General features: G+C 37.4%; 1 protein-coding gene across 1 annotated transcript; it reads right to left on the reverse strand.

The window, feature by feature from the left end:
• Nucleotides 1-278: 278 nt before the first annotated feature.
• gucy1b1 (guanylate cyclase 1 soluble subunit beta 1) lies at nucleotides 279-20799 on the reverse strand. The gene is made up of 13 exons (XM_082537246.1): nucleotides 20672-20799; nucleotides 20271-20344; nucleotides 17740-17840; nucleotides 17500-17618; nucleotides 13982-14179; nucleotides 12678-12908; nucleotides 12398-12514; nucleotides 10140-10273; nucleotides 8227-8424; nucleotides 5223-5460; nucleotides 4423-4563; nucleotides 1898-2052; nucleotides 279-1704 (listed from the first exon to the last, which is right to left on the reverse strand). The coding sequence occupies exons 1-13, from the start codon at nucleotides 20672-20674 to the stop codon at nucleotides 1578-1580; spliced, it is 1836 nt and encodes a 611-aa protein (XP_082393372.1). The 5' UTR covers nucleotides 20675-20799; the 3' UTR covers nucleotides 279-1577.
• Between the last annotated feature and the right edge of the window lie 232 nt (nucleotides 20800-21031).

Genomic DNA, 21031 nt, shown 5'->3' on the forward strand with positions numbered 1-21031 from the left:
TCTAAAAAGTTGAAAGACCTTCAAAAAGCAAAATATTTTAAAGAAAAGCGGTGTCTCAAGACTTTTGCACAGTACTGTATGTGGCCATTACCACAGAAAAGGGCTGCAATCTTCTGAAACACCACTAGAGGGAGTGCATCTCAAAAAAACATACGTGTGTGTGCCATACTTCAGCCTTTGGTCAAAAATAAAGACCATAAAATACTTAAACAGCTACATGATTCAGTCTGAATTTCCTGACGGATTATAAAAAAATAAATATATGCAGTACAAAATAAAATATCGATATCAAGTAATCCACACTTGTCCACATTATTTATTAGTTACCTCCAAAATAAACACCAGATAAAACAAGATGTCCTACAAGCACAGAAATGCACTCTTATAACACAAGAGGCACCTGTGTGTTGTCACACATTAAACCTCGGAGGACACTGTGTTTAGTTTATTAATAGTGAATTTGGAAAATATGTTGAAAAATCGTACAGTACATATACTCAAGTGAGATTAATCCAACATGTGATGGAGGCACAAAGTAGTGTCATACATAGCAAAATTTACCATACGTTTTCTTTTTTCATTTCTAAAAGTAATAACAGTTCTTTTCTCAAAAAAGGAATAAATACAAAGTAACATGACACAATAAATATGTAGCTTTATCTCAGTAACATACAGTAGAACTGAAAATAGCATTCAATATCATTTAAGCAGACATGAGGTGATTGTGCAATGTGTACAGAGGTAACATAAATATATAAAATAGTGTTAAGTGCTTTTAATACTAAGGGTATTTTAATAATTAAGTAATGGGTACATGTGAAGAACTAATGGCTCAAATGCTTTATGATTTGTGGCTTTTAAAAATACAAGTAAGTCTGTGTAATGTAAAACTGTATATGAATGTAGTTGGCACAGTAGTTTTTATGACAGATTTGACATCAGTATTATATATATAATAATATCTAGTCTAAATCTAAATTCTCATTTGTTATAATAATCTTGAAGCCAGTGTAATATATTCAGTGTAAAACTATAAATTCTCACATTTGGTGAACAAGGACAATAATGTAAGCTCTACAGTCATTTTCATTAAACTAATTAGTCCAATTTTTACTTACATTTAATATATTCTGTACCTGTAAAATTTAATATGATGATGATAAAATAAAGTATACTCTGAAATTACTTAATTTGGCTATAAATTGTCTTTTTTTTGGGCACGCTTCACACTACACAAACACGGCAGACAAAAATGGAAACTAAAATAAAAATAATCAATAAATGGAAATTGTTTCGTTTATTAAAACCTTTAGTGTGTAGTCTAATACACCACTTTGTATGTATCAAACGTATCAAACTTGACTGCACCAAATACTGTATCACGGACCTCTCGATGAAACGCTACACAGCTATAAAATGTAATGGCAGACCATGGGTACGTAGAGAGGCGGGTGTTCGGATAGACAAATGTGTTTCATCATAATAAAAATATCTGCATATGTGTCACCTGATCCAACCCATCCCTGTGTCAAAATGTGACAGGACATGACCGCATTAATGCAATCCTTCGATGAGCCTTAAGCGTCTGTGGGCTTCCTGGAAAGAAACCACACCTTCATTGGCTCCTTCTTTCCTTTCATGGTGACCGGGCCCCGATACTCCAGATGAAACTGAGGGTCGGCATTCTCGGCAGACTGCAAACACCTGCAATACAACGCTACATATCACACAAGCTGCACACTTGCCGTGCTCACGTCCACAGTAACTAGGTTTGTTTTTCCTTATATATGCTTCATGTTTTATGTCTATTAATGGATATTTTATTAAAAGTTAAAAGAATAAAAAAAATTCTAGCAGTACAACTGATCCTGAAAAATAAGGAGACGCTGCTGCTCACCGGTACGTATATTCAGACACGTTTATTTTTCCTTTTTCACCCGTCGTCTCTGTACGGCTTGTGAGGTTGACCGTATTTCCAAAAAGGCAATATCTGGGCATCCTCTGCCCAATGACTCCGGTCACCACCTCTCCTGTGTGGATCCCAATAGTAATCTGAAAAGAAAAGAGAAGAAAACGTGATCGAAGCGCATGTTTACACTTTAACCAAAGCAAAATAAATGCTGCAGTTACCTAAAGACATCCCTGTTTCTTTTCAAATTTGCAAACTTAACTTTAAATACATCTCTGCAGCACAGATCATTAGTTATCTGCTGTACATTTATTTGTAAAACAGCACACAACAAACCTTATTTATTTACTTAATAACTATGGTAACAAAATTTCCTACTTTAAATCCCGTGTACATTATAACTCAAGGACTTGAATAAATAATTTATGCTTTATAGAAATAAATTGCAAGTTTTGTGTTGGCACAAATTCTTAAAGCCATCGACTGACATGTGGTTGGTAAATATAAGGTTGACTTTGCCTGAGGTGTCTCCATGCACAAAATTAAAATTTCCTTGTAGTTTCAAATTTGCAGTAAACAGTTCCAAAAGAAATCCCCGGCAATCAAGAGACTAATATTTACACTTAATCTTATAGGCACTTCAGCGCTTGCTGCCATCAGAGCATGAACATGCCAGGAGTGTTTGGGACAAATGAGAATCTATTTTAAGCCACAGGATCGTGAAATGATTTGAGTCTGTTTCTGCTACTAAGCCAGGCCCCTCTTTAGCCAGTGCCATGTCTGAAAATAAACAGTCTTTTGTTAACCAGACACGATTTTCCAAAGTTAAGTCTCAACAGTCATTGATATAATAACAATCTCCAGCACTCACTTCAACAACTTCTCATTGCTCATTACTTCAGCACAAAAATACATTCCCAGATGCGCAGGTATAATTATTCTAAAATAAAAATGTGTATATATTAAGTGTAATAGAGTAAATGCCTGACACATTAATATGGTGCACTAATATGAGAATTTTCAAACTAATATTAGAAAGCCGACAGCGCTCCAAAAAAATCATCTGTGCCAAAATAACAGATGGAGTGCTTAGAAGCTGAAAAATAATTAAATGTGAAGGAGAACAGTTAGACAGTCAGCGCATCACCACACAGAGATAATCCAACAGCTATATAACAGACATGTTAGAGAGACAAGATGAAATACATGCAATGACATTATTTTCCAGTTAGTCCTTTTTTTGGTCTATTTAATTTGTTTTAAAAAATCCTCTGTGCACTAAAGTCTACACTGTTACGTTCTTAACTGTTACAGCCTGTATGTAAAAATGGAATTATAGTTTTGCATTTTCTAATTAATTTCTCTATTTCATTTCATTTCTACCTTTTTTTTAAATTAAGTTTAGTTTTAGTTAGTTTCCAGAGTGTTTTTTTTTCAGTTTATAATAATATATTTTAGTCTTTTTACTAAATTAATTCATGTATGGAAGACATGTGTCGGAGGCAAGATCTAAGAAAATCAGTTACAATAAAAACACATCATTTTTTAAAAGGACTTGACTTACAGTCTCATAGTCATCCAAAGTCTCAATAAACACATCCATCAAAGATATAATAAGATTTTTTCCAAACTATCAAACTAAGCATGTTTGCTTTATATTCTCTTTTTAGTTTAGTTTTCAAAGTTCATTTCAGTTAGCTTTTTTTTTCTTTTCTTAAAAAGTCTATTTTTTATTTGAAGTTTTTTTCCACATCTAGTGTTAGTTTTTAATTTAGCTTTTGTTTACTATAAAAGTCTTGGAGCTGACAGGTCCACAGTAAACTGTCCACAGTGAGTGACTGAGTGTGTTGATTCTCTGCCACCACAATTAAATTTGAACAACATCTGAACTGGCTTTAGACTAGACAGACATATACTACTGCCACACTGAGCTTCAGCAGGTGGAGGTAATGTTTCCTACACCTTCACATTTTCCTTTGCTACCCAATCAAACCAGGACTAATACAGGAAATCTTTCCTCTCACATGCATTAACTTCCCAATTTGGGAGAAATTATTCTTATTAAAACCAATTGTTTTAAAATCAAATCATAAACACACTTTGATTCACTTGTGATGATTCATCGTTGATAATCGCAATCAGCGAGCGAGACCTAAAGATTACACTCGCCACTACTGCCTTAAGGCACAACAAAAGTGACGGCTTTGCTGCGCTCTGGTGTGGTTCAGGCCAGTTACACACCTCACAATTTTTGTAACATGGTGGGCAAGAGTGTTCGAGGAGATCTCTACAGGCACGCCTATAATCTATCAGTGTTGGAAGCAGCTAAAACTATAGAAAAATAAATATATCCTGCTAATTTTCTCAGCAGCAACAGGTATTATTTAAGGTCAAGCAAAAGTACTGTATAAAAAGTTGCTCAGCTCACATTTAGTTGCAATACAATTCCACACAGATAATGAAGTATAATATGCAGAAATGTTTTATTCTGAAACCTGAGATTCATCTCACACCTGCACTGGTTCATCATCCACTTTCACTTGTCCAGCAATCTCCATCATGTCGAGAGCAAGGTGGCAGATCGACTTTGCGTGGTGCGTGCACGGCTCGGGCAGGCCACTAACCGTCATGTACTTATCACCGACTGTTTCCACCTGTATAAAGAAAATAAACCAAAACATTTTCTTATTCTCCACATGAGTGATGTCATGACTTCTTTTTTCTTTTCTGCTTCTATTTACTTTTGCTTCATGTAGAATGATTTGTTCCCACTGCGCAACGGGGGGGTGGGGGGTGTTCCAATGTGCTGTGCAGCCAGAAATAAACTGAAACACCCCGAGATAAACACTTAAACACTTACATCAGCTTTAAGACATTCAGGGACTCTTTAAGCCCTGTTAAAACCCCTGGACCACCTAGCCCTTCAGCTTGTAGAGTAAATATTACTTTTTTTGGTGACCCAGTGCCTGAAGCCAATCTCATGGAAGAGGTCTGTTTGACTTCTGAAAGTGCATTCTTGTCTGAAAGCCTGGAGAGTAAATCTGTTGCACGAGGCCTATAAAATGGTGCAGTGCCATTGTAAAACTACACCCTGTTTAGATGTTGGTACTACCCTAAGTTAACTGATATAAATACTCTGCAACTGAGTTGCATATGCATAATTGCATAATATTATTCAGCAGCTTAGTGCATTACAGCTGCAGAACCAGACCTCCAGAGTAGAAGCAAAACTTCCTCCTTTCAGGCCTTTTTATTGACCACAAATTTACACCAGTATGCAATATTACGTGATGGCAAAGTTCCTGCTTCTGACCTTGTATACATAAGGGTTCTTCCGAGAGTCTGTCAAAATGTCAAAGCGTGTGTAAACATCGTTGAGCAGGTTGACGATCTTGATGGCTCCTTCAGCTGAGGCGTGCTTGCTGCAGAAAGCATTGAACCCGACAATGCCACTAAAGAGGATGGTCACGTTGTCATAGCGCTTTGCCGGCACCGGGCGTTTGTGTCGCAGCTCATTGGCAACAGATGGTGGCAGGACAGAATAGAGCAATCTGAGAAGGAGAAGAGAAATGAACATTCTGAGCGAGAGCACGGTGGTGCTGGGGACGCCGGGCTGAAGTCCGTCCTTTGGATCAGCATTTTGTTTGCACAGACACCACCTTTTGGTCATTTTGCTGTGGAAGCTGCTTTCAGAAAGGAGGGTGGTGTTTCTATGGTAACTGGTTAGATCATGGCTGCCTCTTAAAAGCAAAATACCTTCCTTGATGCATCATAATCTTAGGATGAATGATGCATACAGATGGCAAACTCTAAAATGTATTCATAAAAAAATAGTATATATATACAGCGCTTGAATACATATATTTAAATCTAAAATAGTTAATATTTTATGCACAGCCTTGTACCTCTAAGTTAAAAAGAAGCAAAAACAAAGAGTGATGTAGCATCTAAAAAGGCAACAACAGTGCAGCAGCAGTTCTCTTAAAATTTAGAGAAGCCATGAATTCAAATCAATGTCTGGAGCCCGAGGCAATCTGAGTCCAGAGAATGGTCAGAATAATAACGTGGGAATCCAGTGGGAGAGTGAAAGTCTTTTCCTAAGAGAAGATAAACTGCTACAGCGCTCTTAATAAAGATCACACTCCACCCTTCTCCGTCTCCAGCTGTCACCCACTGCTGTGACAAAATACAATGGCAGGCCTTTTTCTGACAGGGACTGAAGAGAAGCTTAAATATCAGCCCCTGCTTGCCCTGCTGTCATACATCCTTAATGCAACTTTATTGTACTGAGACCTGTGTCTTTCTGTATTGTCGGTGGTTTGCCCTTAAAAGGGAAAACTGGTTAAGGCTTCTCTTTATCTCCCTACTCAAGACTTATAATAAACAATCTTTTTTTATCATTTTTTTCCTAGCAAATGAATCATGACAGTGCTATTAGAGATTTATAGTAGTGAATTTGGATACTACACACAACCTACAGATAATGACATAACTAGAAAATGTAAATGACATCATTTAATACTTTCTTTTGTTTAAATAAAGTGAAAAAATGAAGGGAGACAGGCAACATGGGTTAAAGCTGCATATACTAGCTACAGTGGGGCAAAAAAGTATTTAGTCAGCCACCGATTGTGCAAGTTCCCCCACTTAAAATGATGACAGAGGTCAGTAATTTGCACCAGAGGTACACTTCAACTGTGAGAGACAGAATGTGAAAAAAAAATCCATGAATTCACATGGTAGGATTTGTAAAGAATTTATTCGTAAATTAGGGTGGAAAATAAGTATTTGGTCACCTCAAACAAGGAAAATCTCTGGCTCTCACAGACCTGTAACGTCTTCTGTAAGAAGCTTTTCTGTCCCCCACTCGTTACCTGTATGAATGGCACCTGTTTGAACTCATCATCTGTATAAAAGACACCTGTCCACAGCCTCAAACAGTCAGACTCCAAACTCTGCCATGGCCAAGACCAAAGAGCTTTCGAAGGACACCAGGAAAAGTATTGTAGACCTGCACCAGACTGGGAAGAGTGAATCTACAATAGGCAAGCAGCTTGGTGTGAAAAAATCAACTGTGGGAGCAATCATCAGAAAATGGAAGACATACAAGACCACTGATAATCTCCCTCGATCTGAGGCTCCACGCAGGATCTCATCCCGTGGGGTCAAAATGATCATGGGAACGGTGAGCAAAGATCCCAGAACCACACGGGGGGACCTGGTGAATGACCTGCAGAGAGCTGGGACCAAAGTAACAAAGGTCACCATCAGTAACACACTACAACGGCAGGGAATCAAATCCCGCAGTGCCAGACGTGTTCCGCTGCTGAAGCCAGTGCATGTCCAGGCCCGTCTGAAGTTTGCCAGAGAGCACATGGATGATACAGCAGAGGATTGGGAGAATGTCATGTGGTCAGATGAAACCAAAGTAGAACTTTTTGGTATAAACTCGTCGTGTTTGGAGGAAGAAGAATACTGAGTTGCATCCCAAGAACACCATACCTACTGTGAAGCATGGGGGTGGAAACATCATGCTATGGGGCTGTTTTTCTGCCAAGGGGACAGGACGACTGATCCGTGTTAAGGACAGAATGAATGGGGCTATGTATCGTGAGATTTTGAGCCAAAACCTCCTTCCATCAGTGAGAACTTTGAAGATGAAACAAGGCTGGGTCTTCCAACATGACAATGATCCAAAACACACCGCCCGGGCAACAAAGGAGTGGCTCCGTAAGAAGCATTTGAAAGTCTGGAGTGGCCTAGCCAGTCTCCAGACCTCAACCCCATAGAAAATCTGTGGCGGGAGTTGAAAGTCCGTGTTGCTCGGCGACAGCCCCAAAACATCACTGCTCTCGAGAAGATCTGCATGGAGGAATGGGCCAAAATACCAGCTACTGTGTGTGCAAACCTGGTAAAGACCTATAGTAAACGTTTGACCTCTGTTATTGCCAACAAAGGTTATGTTACAAAGTATTGAGTTGTATTTTTGTTATTGACCAAATACTTATTTTCCACCCTGATTTACGAATAAATTCTTTACAAATCCTACCATGTGAATTCATGGATTTTTTTCTTTTTCACATTCTGTCTCTCACAGTTGAAGTGTACCTCTGGTGCAAATTACTGACCTCTGTCATCATTTTAAGTGGGGGAACTTGCACAATCGGTGGCTGACTAAATACTTTTTTGCCCCACTGTACATTATAATGTCAAAAAACTGACTGAGAATTGGTGGGTATAATACCTGTAATTAATGAATATCTGACCCCACACTGTACTTAAAGACTACTTTAATGAAAATATAAAAACAGTCAAACCTATCTGTCTTTTTCTTTTCGTCCTCCAGGGCTCGGAGTGTGTGCTGGAGGCGATCCGTCAAGATTTCCAGCTCTTGGGTCAGTTTGTACTCCTCACGAAACTGCTCGCCCAGCAGCACCAGGTCGCGCGTGGCGTCATGCAGCGGGATGTCACTTAGGTAGAGTCCCCGCCGTGTAAGATCGTCCAAGTTCATAACACTAACCAGAAAAGTAGGAACAGGTCAACAAAGAGAGGGCAAAAAAAGTGAGAGTCATAAATTATAAGAGATTTTTGCAGAGTGAAGCTGCTGGAAACATTTGATTTGTGTCTTGCTGTTCTTGTTCATATCAAGAGGTGTTATAAATTATACAGGACATAAAAAATGAGACATGAGCAGTGAAATCATCATCCTCTTGTGAGGGCTGAGAGCACTGTAATGTTTCCAGATAAATGCTGCTTTTTGTCTGGTGAGGTCAGACGCTGTGCTGTTCGGATCTTTTCTGGTCAGGTTGCATCTCGTTTTCATTCAGTAGCAGTTAAAGTCCTCCAAGGCAGCAACCTTTAGTGAAAACACTCATCCTACGAGCTGCAAACTGCCTTCAATGTAAGGGGACAAGACCCTTTTAACCCTGCCATCTCCTGGATCGAACAGTTTACTAAAAAATTCTGAATGATTACGTAAGAGCTACAGAGGATAACGTAGGTCACGCTCTGGCGATCTACCAGCCCATTGTCATTTCCAAAAGGCCAAGAGGAAAACACTTCTGAGTATTCTGGGTAATTGCTTGATTAACAGAGTGTGTAACTACATGGAAAAAATAACCTCATTTTCATTAGTGAGATTATAACAGATCTAAATTACAAGTAAATCAAAAACAGATCTTCTGTTGATGTCTCTTCTACTTTTCATCAATCATTTTCTTGCTCTAATTAACTTCACTTAGACGTTTTACACAGAATACTGTACACTATACACTGTTAAAGGATAAGCCTTGTAGTCATCTAGACCAGGGATGTCAAACCACCATATACAGCAATGTTAAACTTCATGAGACCTTACAGCACAGTGAAAACACATAATTGTCTCCTTGGTTTTTGCTAACTGATGTTTTTGATGACTCTGGTGAGCTTCTTTTTTCCCCTGAAGTTAGATCTATTTTTATTGTCAACACTTTGAGTGTGATTTTTGCAATCTTTAATGTTTGCATATGACCAGTATGTCCATTATTCTCAGATTCTGAAGTTAACCTTGTCGTTTAAACACTCTGGCTGTTTGAGGGGACCTAATTAGTCTCCGTGCATCTAGCATCAGCATCGCCAGCTGGACATAAGAAATGCAAAATGCACAACGAAAAACATTATTACAGATGTCCAACAGTATATCATCAGTGAATATCTGGAGGACTTAGACAGAGTACCACCATTAACTCTGTAATAGACTCCTTCTGACAGCAGCTCTGATTCAAAGTAGCATCCACTTCACCTGTGTTACGTTAGCTGTCTTAGATTATGGTTAGACTATATATGCTGAATGTTAAGGTTTGTCTCAGCTCACTGTAATTTGCAGAAATTTTTAGTTTTTTCCAACACTATCATGTAGCATTGCAGCTCTAAAAGTGGAAATTAGTTTCTTATATTTTGGTTGGAAACAAAAACCACAGAAAGAAAAGCACATCGTTAGTAACCTTCATGCATACGAGCAATTAACAGTGAACAAAACTCTTCCTTTAAAAAAATCAGCTTTATTTCAAATATTGGTTTGTCATATTTCTGCATTTACAGAGATAGATTATACTTTGCTGTAAGTCAAAACCTTGAACCTTTAGATTTCAAGATGTCTTCACCTGAAATCTGAGCATTCTCATTCTGTGGGTAAAAGTAACATTTTTCTGGTGTGCATATTCAGTCAAGGCTTCTGCAACTGATGGCTTACCTGGGTGAGCAAAGAAAAAGGATGTTCTCAGCCTCTGGCAAATAAATCATCTGTCCTTTCAGTCTCAGACAGCTGATCTCCACCCCCGTCAGCTCGTCCTCATTCTCTACAGTCTCCACATTCAGCAGGCCCTCCTGTCAGGATTACATCCCTCTTGTGAATATTTCATGATGCAGTGCGTTCATCTCTAAATGTGCTTCCAAACTGGGTGCCAGTTTAGCTCGCACTTTATTTTTAAATCTGGCTTTTCATTTTAAATGTTAAATTTTTCAGCGCTCATTACATTAAATTAATTTTGATTTTATTGTGTAAAGAAAAAAAAAAGTAAACTCCTCTTTTTTGTCAGGGCTTACGTAGCCATGTAGCTTATGCCCCAAGAGTGGCAGTGCTTCAAGGATCAGTCTTGTCACAATTAATCTGAGTATAGCGGTATTATTTTGTCACTTAAGGATTAACCATTCCATGAGAAACCAAACCACACAAATTTTAAATTTGAAACTATTTTCTATTCTTGCTCTATTTTTACCTTGTGACTTTTCATTTGACTTCACACTGACCTCTGTGCTCATAAAATTAGCTTTTCAGATTAGTCTTTTCTCTGTTTCTCCCACAACTTTTTGTCTATTCTGAAAATCAACAAAGGTATATTCTAACTGTGCTGCATGACCCTCTTTGCTCTATGCATAAACATAAGCATTGTAAAACTGTATAGTAACTGTATAGCTTCTATAAATTGTAAGGTTTTACATTTTGTCATCATTGATTTAACAAAAACTGAGATAAAACAATGAGTGAAAAATGCATACACTCAATGACGTTGTAGATTTAGATTCATTTATGGACAGCTCTCTTAAGGTCCAATAATAGCATTTCAGTCAGATTGGGGTCTAGACATCTTCATTCTTTTCTTTTTCAGCCATTCTGATGTAGATTTGCTGTGGTGTGGATCATCATTTGAGGTTGAGTTTGAGCCAAGCTTGAGCTGTTGGGCAGGTTGACTCACATTTGATTCTAGAATACTTTGGATTACAGAGGAGTTCATGGTCGACCCAATGGTGCCTCAAAGGTGCCAAGATCGTGTGGCTACAAAACAAGCCCCAATCATCACCACCATGTGTGACAGTTGGTGAATTAGGTGTTTTGTTGGTTTTCACCTAACTTGGAGATGGGCATTGTTCCAGAGGTCTTGTGGTTTGTTCAGATACAACTTTGCAAATTTAAGCTTTAAGTCATTTCTCTTTAGAGAGAAGAGGCTTTCTCTTGGCAACCCTTCCAGACAACTCATACTTATTCAGTCGCTTTCTAACTGTACTGTCATGAACTTTAACATTAGACATGCAAACTGAAGCCTGTAGAGTTTGAGATGTAGCTCTTGGTTTTTTCTGCAGTTTCTCTGAGCATTCCATGGTCTGACCTTAGGGTGAATAAGCTGGGAAGTCCACTCCTGGGAAGAACTGTCTTGAATGTTTTCCACTTGTGAATAATCTTTCTCACTGCTAAATGATGGATTTTAGAGTGTTTGGAAATGACCAGAAAACCCTTCCCAGAGTTATGAGCAACAGCATTTGCTTCTCTGAGATCATTTCTGATGTCTTTCCTGCTGGGCACTATGTTTACACTCACCTGAATGCTCCATAACAGCAAAGAGCCAGAACTTCTACTTTTATAGAGATGCTCTCATTTGCTGTCAAACAATTGATCGAGTGAATTTGATCATCAGCACCTGACTGCTACTTACCCTCTTAATTACTATGAAGCAGCACAGGTACACTTACTTTATCACACAATTTCTGCATTCTGGTTTAGTTTTTTGTTAAATAAGTAATGTATGTAAAAGGTCAGGTGATGTTATTTATCTGAGGTTGTATTTACCCAACTCTAAAACTGGCTAGGGACCATATTATCTTAATTATGTTTTGATACCTAAAACCTTAGAATATAGACATGGTATACTCACTCTTTACTCTTGAATTTACATATTATTTCTATTTGTTTATATGCTCATTGCTCCCTGCATGGCAACAATTTCCTTCTCCTTTATTTCTTTTTCACTGAGCTCCACAGCATCAAATTTTACGGCGCTTCTAAAAATATCAGTGACCTTATGAATATTAACACACTGTTAACACATTCTTTCAAACCGCATTTTAATTAATTAGACTTTGGTGTATTTTATTGATCTATTTCCTCTGCTAAACTAATACATGAAAAGTGATTAGCCAAACGGACTCGTGCAAACATACATATTTCATACATACCTTGCTACGAAGAACGAAGACAGTGTTGATGTGGGAAAGGATGCCGTGAAAGCTGAAGTCAATGTGAGGACGTACCAAAGAAAAAACTGAAGGAAGGATACAGGTACCCGGCTGGAGCTATATGATAAAAATATCCATATGTTAGTAACGTTGAATTTATTCTTTATATTAAACTATAGCATTATTATTGATAATAAAAGACAAAGCAAATATTTAAAACATAATTATTTGCTAATTTCTTGAAATTCTGAGTTTGGGAGAACTGAATGTGAATGCAGACCTGTGGCAGGACTCGGTATATGGCGTTCCCACACTGTGTGAGCATCAGGTCCTTGTCAAACATGAGGTGGAATGGAAAGGCCTTGCAAAATGTGTACGGGCTGATTCGAGTCTCCTGCGTGCCGTTCTCTTCAAAGCCATCGAGATCTTCGTAGAACGCCTCTTCCTCTGACTCCTTCTCCTCAATCAGAAATTTGATGTGGTCACAATCCTCATTTTTGGGTTGGATCATCTGCAGCACGTGAAGTTAATCAGTTGATAACATATTGACGACACTGATGCAAGACTAACTTTGTTGCACATCATTAGAGCACTATGACAGCCTTAAAGAGAAATCTGAACCTTAACGTTGCAATTTTCATTTCATAAACATAATACCAATAATACAAATGTTAATTTCGCATTTATTATATAGAATTAGGCGGGTAATAATGACAGAGTCCTGTGGTTTTATGGGCATAAGGCATGCTGACGTCAACCTGGTGTCTCTGCACCCTGTTGCCACAGCAACACTGGCTAATATTTCCAGAAATTGTGTGTCACATTTGGAGCGTCTGTCATTTTCTGTGCTTTCATTATAGAATTGCTGAAAGATATTATCCTGTCTGTATAACATGATTAAGTTTGGGAGAAAATGTCACCGACTGAATGAAGAGGAAAAGCTCAATCTAAACACAGTAGACGTCTGAGGGGAATAACGTGCTGCAGGGAATGGTACAGATTAAGGCTGAGGCTTTGGGTGGCCTACAATTAAAAAAAAACAAGCTTAACAGTTTTTAATGCTGGTTTGTTAGAAAATTTTAATTTAGTGCTACTGAGATTAGCCTGGTTAAGTTAACATTTTAAATGTGGCTTGTTCTTCTATTCCCTCAGTCATTTTTGGTTCAGCCGCAGTGAGAGAAAAGTTTAAAAAAAATGAGGAGCAAGAATAAAACTCCTTGGAAGATTCCCACCGTCTCTATGCTAGAGACTCTATATCTTAGATCTAAAAATATCCTGTGACTCACAGACATTTTCCAAAAATTCACTACTCAACTGCAGCTGTCAAAGTGTTCCCATTTGGGTATTTGAGACGTTTCTGTTGTTTAATCTTCACGTTACAGCCTCGCCACTTATATTGTGTGACAGAGACTTACACATTCTGACACAATGCAATGCAGGAACACAAGAGTGCCTTTGAATATTGTACCATAAATTAAAGGGGAGCGAGAAGAAGTCATATCCGTTCATTAGCAGTGACAGAGTGAGCCAAAGAGTCGAAGGTTTCACGATGCACAAAAAGGTAACAAAAGCAACAAAGGAGACCTTCATCTCTATCTCTGTTCCGTGGATTTGCTGAGCGACGGTTTTAATGATGCCAATCACTATGTCTTGCAGGCCTTCTCTCTCCGAGTAATAGTGAAGAATTAGATTGTTTCCTTTCTCTGCATCAGTGCAGCGAAACGAGGGAGCCCTCATCCCGGGATAAATGGTGCCCAGGTGATCGTGGAGAGCATCCAGATTCTGAAAATTCAAATCAAAGAAAAGAATATGTAACAGCCGATTGTAACACCAACCTCTATGTTGTGCAAATAGAAGAAGTTTAAAAGGTGAATAAAAAAATTAAAAGCTCAGCTGGGTGTTCATCATAAAACCTCATTAGACCACATATGACAACAGTAAGTTATCTTTAACTATTATCGCATCATGTGATCACTACTAAAAAGAAAACACATATACACCTGCACAAAGAAGCTGCACTCCCCCACATCACGATTTGCTTCTGCCCTTTGAAGTGCTGCTCCTCCTCTACTTGTTTTTTGTGAAAATGCAGACTGCGGGCCTCATGCAAGAACCAGCTGTACAAACAGATGTCTTACAAACTATGAAGGGATAGGCTCGTTTCTATGCAGGGTGAAAATAGGCTTCTTTCACAGAGTGCGACTTAATCTGAATGAATATGATTAAAAAATCCTAACAAACTTAATGCAAAATGAAGGGCACTACATCATAATCATCCTAGCACACCAATTTACTGAGAAGTACTATTATCAGCATATTTTGTCACAGCTGATTATACATTTTAGTAATTACTGAACACGGGATGGAAAGCTCGTGGATGATGTCTTCTATCATGCTGTTGTACACAGCACTGTTACCCTTCGTACTGTAATAAACGGAAATCTAATAACCCAGCGACTGTTTTTGCTTTGACCTTGCTTTCTTTTTAGTACCTGACATCACACAGCCTAAACTATAATTAGAGCATCACTGTGTTGCACTGAAATATCTACTCTTTCTAGAGGTTTTGAAGTCTTTTAAAAGAATACTGGCATTTCTTAAGTTTGCTGATTTCTGACAACAGAATGCGGCGGCACAGTGAGAAATTGTTCCTTTTATTAAAGAACAGTGTTGTGCAAAAGACTCGAGCCAACCCTCATTTCTTTATATTTTGCTTCCAGGCAGCCAGACATTCTTGTAATCGTTAAAGTGGTCTTGACTGATAGTTCTTCAGGCTTTCTGAAGTTCTTTCAAATAGGACTGCAACTAAAGATAATTTTGGTAGTCGACTAATCTGCCAATTTTTCTTCGATTAGTCGATAAGTCTTATCTCCGTTTCCTGGGCAAACCTCCTGTTCTAAGCTCACCTGCTCTAGTCTGCACACCTGTGAATGTCACCCTGTGATCTCGTCCCACAGCAAATTAAAATAATATAAATTTGAAAATAATCAAATGTATTTTTAACATTACTCAATAGGACTGTCAGAATAAAAATAAAATAAATAAAAATATGAAATAATACAAATTAAAGTGCTACTAGTATTTAAACAAAAGCAAGCATCATCCTGAGAAGTTTCCAATAGGTAAGCTAACATAAGCATCACAGTACAAACATTCACATAAACATGGTATCAACATGATGCACTAACTTAACTTTGGGTGTTTTTTGTGTCTAATATCTTTACCTATATTAGTAAATAGACTGTAGTGAACAGGCCACTTCAAGTAAGTTTATAGAACTGTGATGTTATATATCTAACAATTTCAGCTGTCCTCTTGGCTAGATCTCGCTTGAAAACCACGTTTTTAATGTCAATGACACTTTTTACCAGGATAAATAACAGATATATAAAAGTCACTTAGCCAAAAACTGATTGCAGCATCTACTTTGTATTAGAGATGTTATTTCTGGCTCTAAATTACTTGATATTCTTCATGAGAGATATGATTGACCTATTTTTAACAGTTTTTGGTCAGCAAGTCATTTCTAACAGCTTAAATTCCCACAATCATTTTTGATATGCACTGCAGTAGTGCTATAGTGGAAGGAAAGCTCTGTTTTGCACAGTCTGCATTTAACTTTGTTTGTTTTATGTGAAATGTGTTCACTTTTTTTTTAAATCTTTGCTTCCATTTTCTTTTATCCTACTGTTTAGTGGTCGCGCTACGTTATTCTTCGTTAGTACTGAGTGCAGTCTTGGCAGACAATATAGACAATACTGCCCCCATGGCTTCCTGTAGTGTATTGCAGTTACAAAAACACATTTAGGTGGTATTAGGATATGACGTGAAAATACAATTCCGCATTGACACATTTTTATAGTCGACTTGATTGATTACACTGATGGATCGTTGCAGCCCTACTTTTAAAGTTGCTTTTTGAACAAAAAACCAAAAACCACAGAAATAAAAAAACAGCCATAAAATAGTATTTTTGCACCATCAAGGGGGTTCCCAAAGAGCTAGAAAGCTAAGCTGAAAAATGGGTTATCTCAAAAAACTGGACAAGTCGAGGACAAAAGAAGAAATGGCAGACCTAAAAATTATCTACAGCAGTTGAACTTTATCTGAAAGCCATGTCTCAGAAATAGGAAACAATTTAGTAAAGACCTGACACAGGGCCTGAGAGATGTCAATCTACTGTTTGCTGAAGTGTCACTGGAAGGGTGGCTGTTAAGAAGTTATTGTTAAGAAATGAAAACAGGGAGAAAGAACTGAAAATCAGTGGCAACAGGGCTACACAGTGACTGTCTACAGTGATCTGTGATGGATCCAACTTCCAACTTTCAAAGAAGAGTTTTGAATGTCCTTCAAAAAGCCTAAATAACTATTACTGAAGACTACTTTTTTAAGAAAGGTTGTCTCAGAGAGTTCAGGCTGTGTTAAAGAATAAACCTGGTCACAGCATTACAAACTTTCAAGTTGTATTTATACAGTATTTCCATTTATGTTTGCACATCTTTCAATAAATTGCTACACCTGTTTCCTATTTTACTATTAAAATATACAGAACTGAGGGATAGCCCAAGACTTTTGCAGAGTACTGTGCTATAAGTGTTTACTTAACTTGAGGCCTTTATGTTTGCTGATTTCTAGCAGCAGAATCCAGCTGCACAGTGTGAAATTCTTCTTTGTTTTACAGTATAACATTATTTTTTTAAATTTACTGCAAAAGTGGAATCTTACAAATACTCCCCGAACAAACGGTATTTATCAACATGAAACGACCGATTTACAACAATCCAGTGTTTTCACGTGACACCCAAAGCTGATTTATGCGATGTAACATATCCAGCTGACCTTTAAGCTAAAAAAAAAAAAAAAGATATAATACAACATAACATTTTTTGTGCTCAGTAAATTCTCGTGTCTTTCAAACTTTACAGCCACAGTGCGTTAAGTCTGGCTTTCTGTTAAAAAGCCTCAAATCTCCAGCCTAAGAACTCTCCAAAACTCAGCAGAAAATATCATCCGAATGTTTTTACAGGCTAAAAACTCAGTGTGATGAATAAAACCTCCTCTCATCTTCAGTTCGCTCGTAAAGGCAAAGAGGAAGACTCTACCTGCAGGAATTCACGAACGTTTGAGCCCAGCACGCGTAAGATGGTGTCATATCCTGACTCCTGGCAAAATTCAAAAAACATCTTGCCAAACATCTGCAAGATCTCTCCCGCATCAACTTCTGCAAAACAAAACAAAAAGCTTAATAAAATCGGGCAAATGTCTGCTAAAGCTTCATTTGTATCCTACATCAAATTACATTTATTTCATTTCCAGGGATTTAAAATCGTGCTGTTACTTACTGAGAACTTTGCTTGCAGCTGCAACAAGATCATATGTTTTGCCATCCTCATATATGATTCTAACGAGGAACTGGCCCTCAATATCAAGCTGAGCCTCCCTCCTGAAAACAAAGGGAAGCTGTTACTCACAAGCTACAGCGAATGTCACAGCAGAAGTAAACAGTCTCGTAGGCAACTTGTTCAGGAAACCACTACCTTTGGCTTTTTTGCAATTGCTTTTCTGTTTACACCAACAACTCGACACCAATGGTTGGGTCTTCTTTCATGATATATATTCAGCTGGAAACATTAAAAAAAGCTTTTGATATTGCTTTGAAGTCCTTGTGTGAATTGCACTGCTGAACAAGCAGAGATAGCTAATCAGGTTTAGATCTACTGCAGGTCCTTTGATACAATGCACTCCAAGCTCCTGAGTACATTTTGCTATTTATATCTTAGAAAATCCAATTTTCACAAAATTGTCAGAAAGCTTAATGAGCTTCTGATTGCAAATATTTAACTGAGTAAACAGGAATGATTTACAGGCCTGACCAGCAACCACAATTTTATCATAATGTGTCACAGCTGGAAAAACATACCGAGCTTTGAAAAAGTAAGAATTCTGATATAAATAACTCAGTTCATGAAAACCTTTAAAAAAGCACATGACGGAACCTGGTAAACTGAGCACTGAGTAACAGTGAGTTACATTTGGAGATGTAACATATAACCCTGAGCTGTAGCATGCTGCGCTGAAGCATGTTTTTTTGTGGTGGCTGGAAAATGACCACTCTGAAAACATTTACAAAAGGCAGCTGCTGCTCACAGGGTCATGCATAGGGCATAGAAGACTACAGATGAAAAATAAACTTCACTTTAAGCCAAATATTTCAACAGCTGAAGAAAATGGCCATTATTCTGGGGAAAGGACTCATTAAGACTAAACCTAAAGTTGACTAAACTTAAAGCTCTTAAAGTGTAAAATTTTTTATTTATGGGATTTTGGCAATTGGAGCACATTTGAATTATACTTTACTGTATATGAATAAACAAAGGATTCGTTAGTTTTGCTGCTGTATCCTTGTCAATCTTTAGTGTCCATATTAAACATATTAAGAGGCAACTGCCTCGAATGCCACCTCAGTCTAAAATGAGATAATAATAAGCTTACTTGATATTGCTCTCAGTATCAGCTCGAATGCTTTAGTTTCAAATCCCACTAAATCAGACACTGCGTCTCTTTCCTAAACAAGGTTTCACTGGCAGAAACCTGCAAACATCACTTTAATTTGTCATCTAAAGCCACTATGTTCACAGCAGCAGATTGTCATATTAGAGGTCCCACTTATCAGTTTGTTCACAGTGTTATCACAATGTTGTTTGTCAACTCCATGAACTACTTTGCATCTTCACTTTCTAGACATGACAAAAGTACACTCTTTTATAGTTATAGTTCATAGTTATTTTTATACTGGTTTTATTTTTTATCTTTATTTATTTTGTTGTTATTGTTGTTGTTATTTCAGAGTGTGCAATAAAGATTCCTGTCTTTTGATGTGACACTGTGCAGTTGTACTGTCTGGTTAATGCTGATCTTTAGCAATGTTTCAAGTTGCATCTTTAGTGATTCTCCTACTGTTAAGTCATCATGTTTTGTCCAAAGGGGTGTACTTGCAGTTTTTCTTTGAAAAAGATCACAAAAAGATATTGCCAGCTTTTTCTGCAAAAAATAAAAATAAAAATAACACATTTACTTAAGTTACATTCTGGTGAAAAAGGCATTTTATTCAGTGACTAATAACATTTTGATTACAATTAAAGCAAACCTACTAGGCCTAAATATAAGAACCTGATAAGAAATGCTTATTTAAAGCAAGAAATGGCAGATGGATTTAGAGAAGAGAGTTTTTTTCTTTTTTTAAATGTTAAACTCCACTAATAAAGTGGATAATCTAAACAGTAAACAGCAATTATGATTATAGTTCCAGAGATCAACCAGTTCTATGAAAAAGTAAGATTACATTTATACTTTAAATATTTCCACTTATAGGTTGCAAATATATTCAAATATAGACAAATATGACAATAATTAGTACTTGAATGTACTTGATATTGGTGATTATTTATGCAGATTTTTACATAAGCAAGATTTTGAAAGCAGAATGATAGGTTTTTGCATTTCTTAGTAGGTTACTTCATCAAACAAGTTTTTTCAGGTCTGTACTGCATAGTTATTGCAGGTATTTACTTGTTACAATTACAAACAAAATGGGAAATAATAATAATAATAATAATAATAATAATAATAATAATAATAATGGCATTTTGTCACTTCACCAACTAACTTTTGGTGTGAACCTACATGAGCCAACAGAGGGTGGAGGGTAATCGGGTTAATCTGTTCCTGCTGGTAACACTGTGGCAGTGTATGCTGCTGGGCTGGCTGTACAGTATACATTAGGCCTGGCCTGTGTCCTTGTTGTGATCTGAGCTGCTACAGTGTAACCTTTGATACCAACATGGCTGAATAGTAAACACATCCTGAAACTCACTTGATGTCTTCCCACACTTCCGGACCGTAATTCCTCAAAACGAGGAGCTCCAGGGCGTGATTCACAAAACCATACTGTAAAATTTCAAAAACACGAGCAACGTGAGTTATATTTCATGGAACGAACGCAATTTTCTTAAAAAAATATATATGTATAAATTTAAATATGCTCATTACATTAACTATTCTTAAACATTTTATGACCTTTTGTGTTCATGTACGTTCTGTCCAGCCGTTAATATATTTTAATATGAGGATAATCATGGATATTATTGTAAAAACCGCTACATAGCGGTATTCCAACAGGAAACGACAACCGCAAATACACCGTTTCGGGGGGAAAATGCTACTTATTTAATTAGTATTCAAACACAATCGGAAATATTAATGTTAAATACTTACCATGATGTCCGCTGTTTCTCGTTTTCTTTATTTTTGAGCAAAATTATTAGAATCCAGCAAAATCTTCATCGTTTGGTACAGATGCTGACTGTCTCTGGGTCCAGCTCCCGTTTTTCAGTCAGCTTCTTACTGACAGCCAGGCTGTCCAATAACAGATCGGCAATGGCGTTACGTAAGCAGACTTTGACCAATGGCAAAGAAGCTGCTGTTGCCCAAGTGATGCTGGTCAACCTGCACTCTCCGTACATAGTTTCTGCTAAGAGCGTTCAGCTGTAATGCCCTGATAATATATTCTGATAAACATGTTGACAGTTTTTCATTTAAACTTACCTAAAATCATCATTTTGAAAAAGTATGCGG

Source organism: Aulonocara stuartgranti (genome assembly GCF_965226115.1).
Source record: "Aulonocara stuartgranti genome assembly, chromosome: 6".
In the NCBI taxonomy this organism is placed as follows: Eukaryota; Metazoa; Chordata; class Actinopteri; order Cichliformes; family Cichlidae; genus Aulonocara; species Aulonocara stuartgranti.

What these genes read in the sequence shown, in the direction of transcription:
- gucy1b1 (XM_082537246.1), bottom strand. An exon ending in ACGTTCGTGAATTCCTGCAG is followed by an intron (nt 14,180 to 17,499) that starts GTAGAGTCTTCC and finishes TTGAATTTTCAG; the next exon opens with AATCTGGATGCTCTCCACGA. An exon ending in GAAAAGAAAAAGACAGATAG is followed by an intron (nt 5,461 to 8,226) that starts GTTTGACTGTTT and finishes TCTCCTTCTCAG; the next exon opens with ATTGCTCTATTCTGTCCTGC.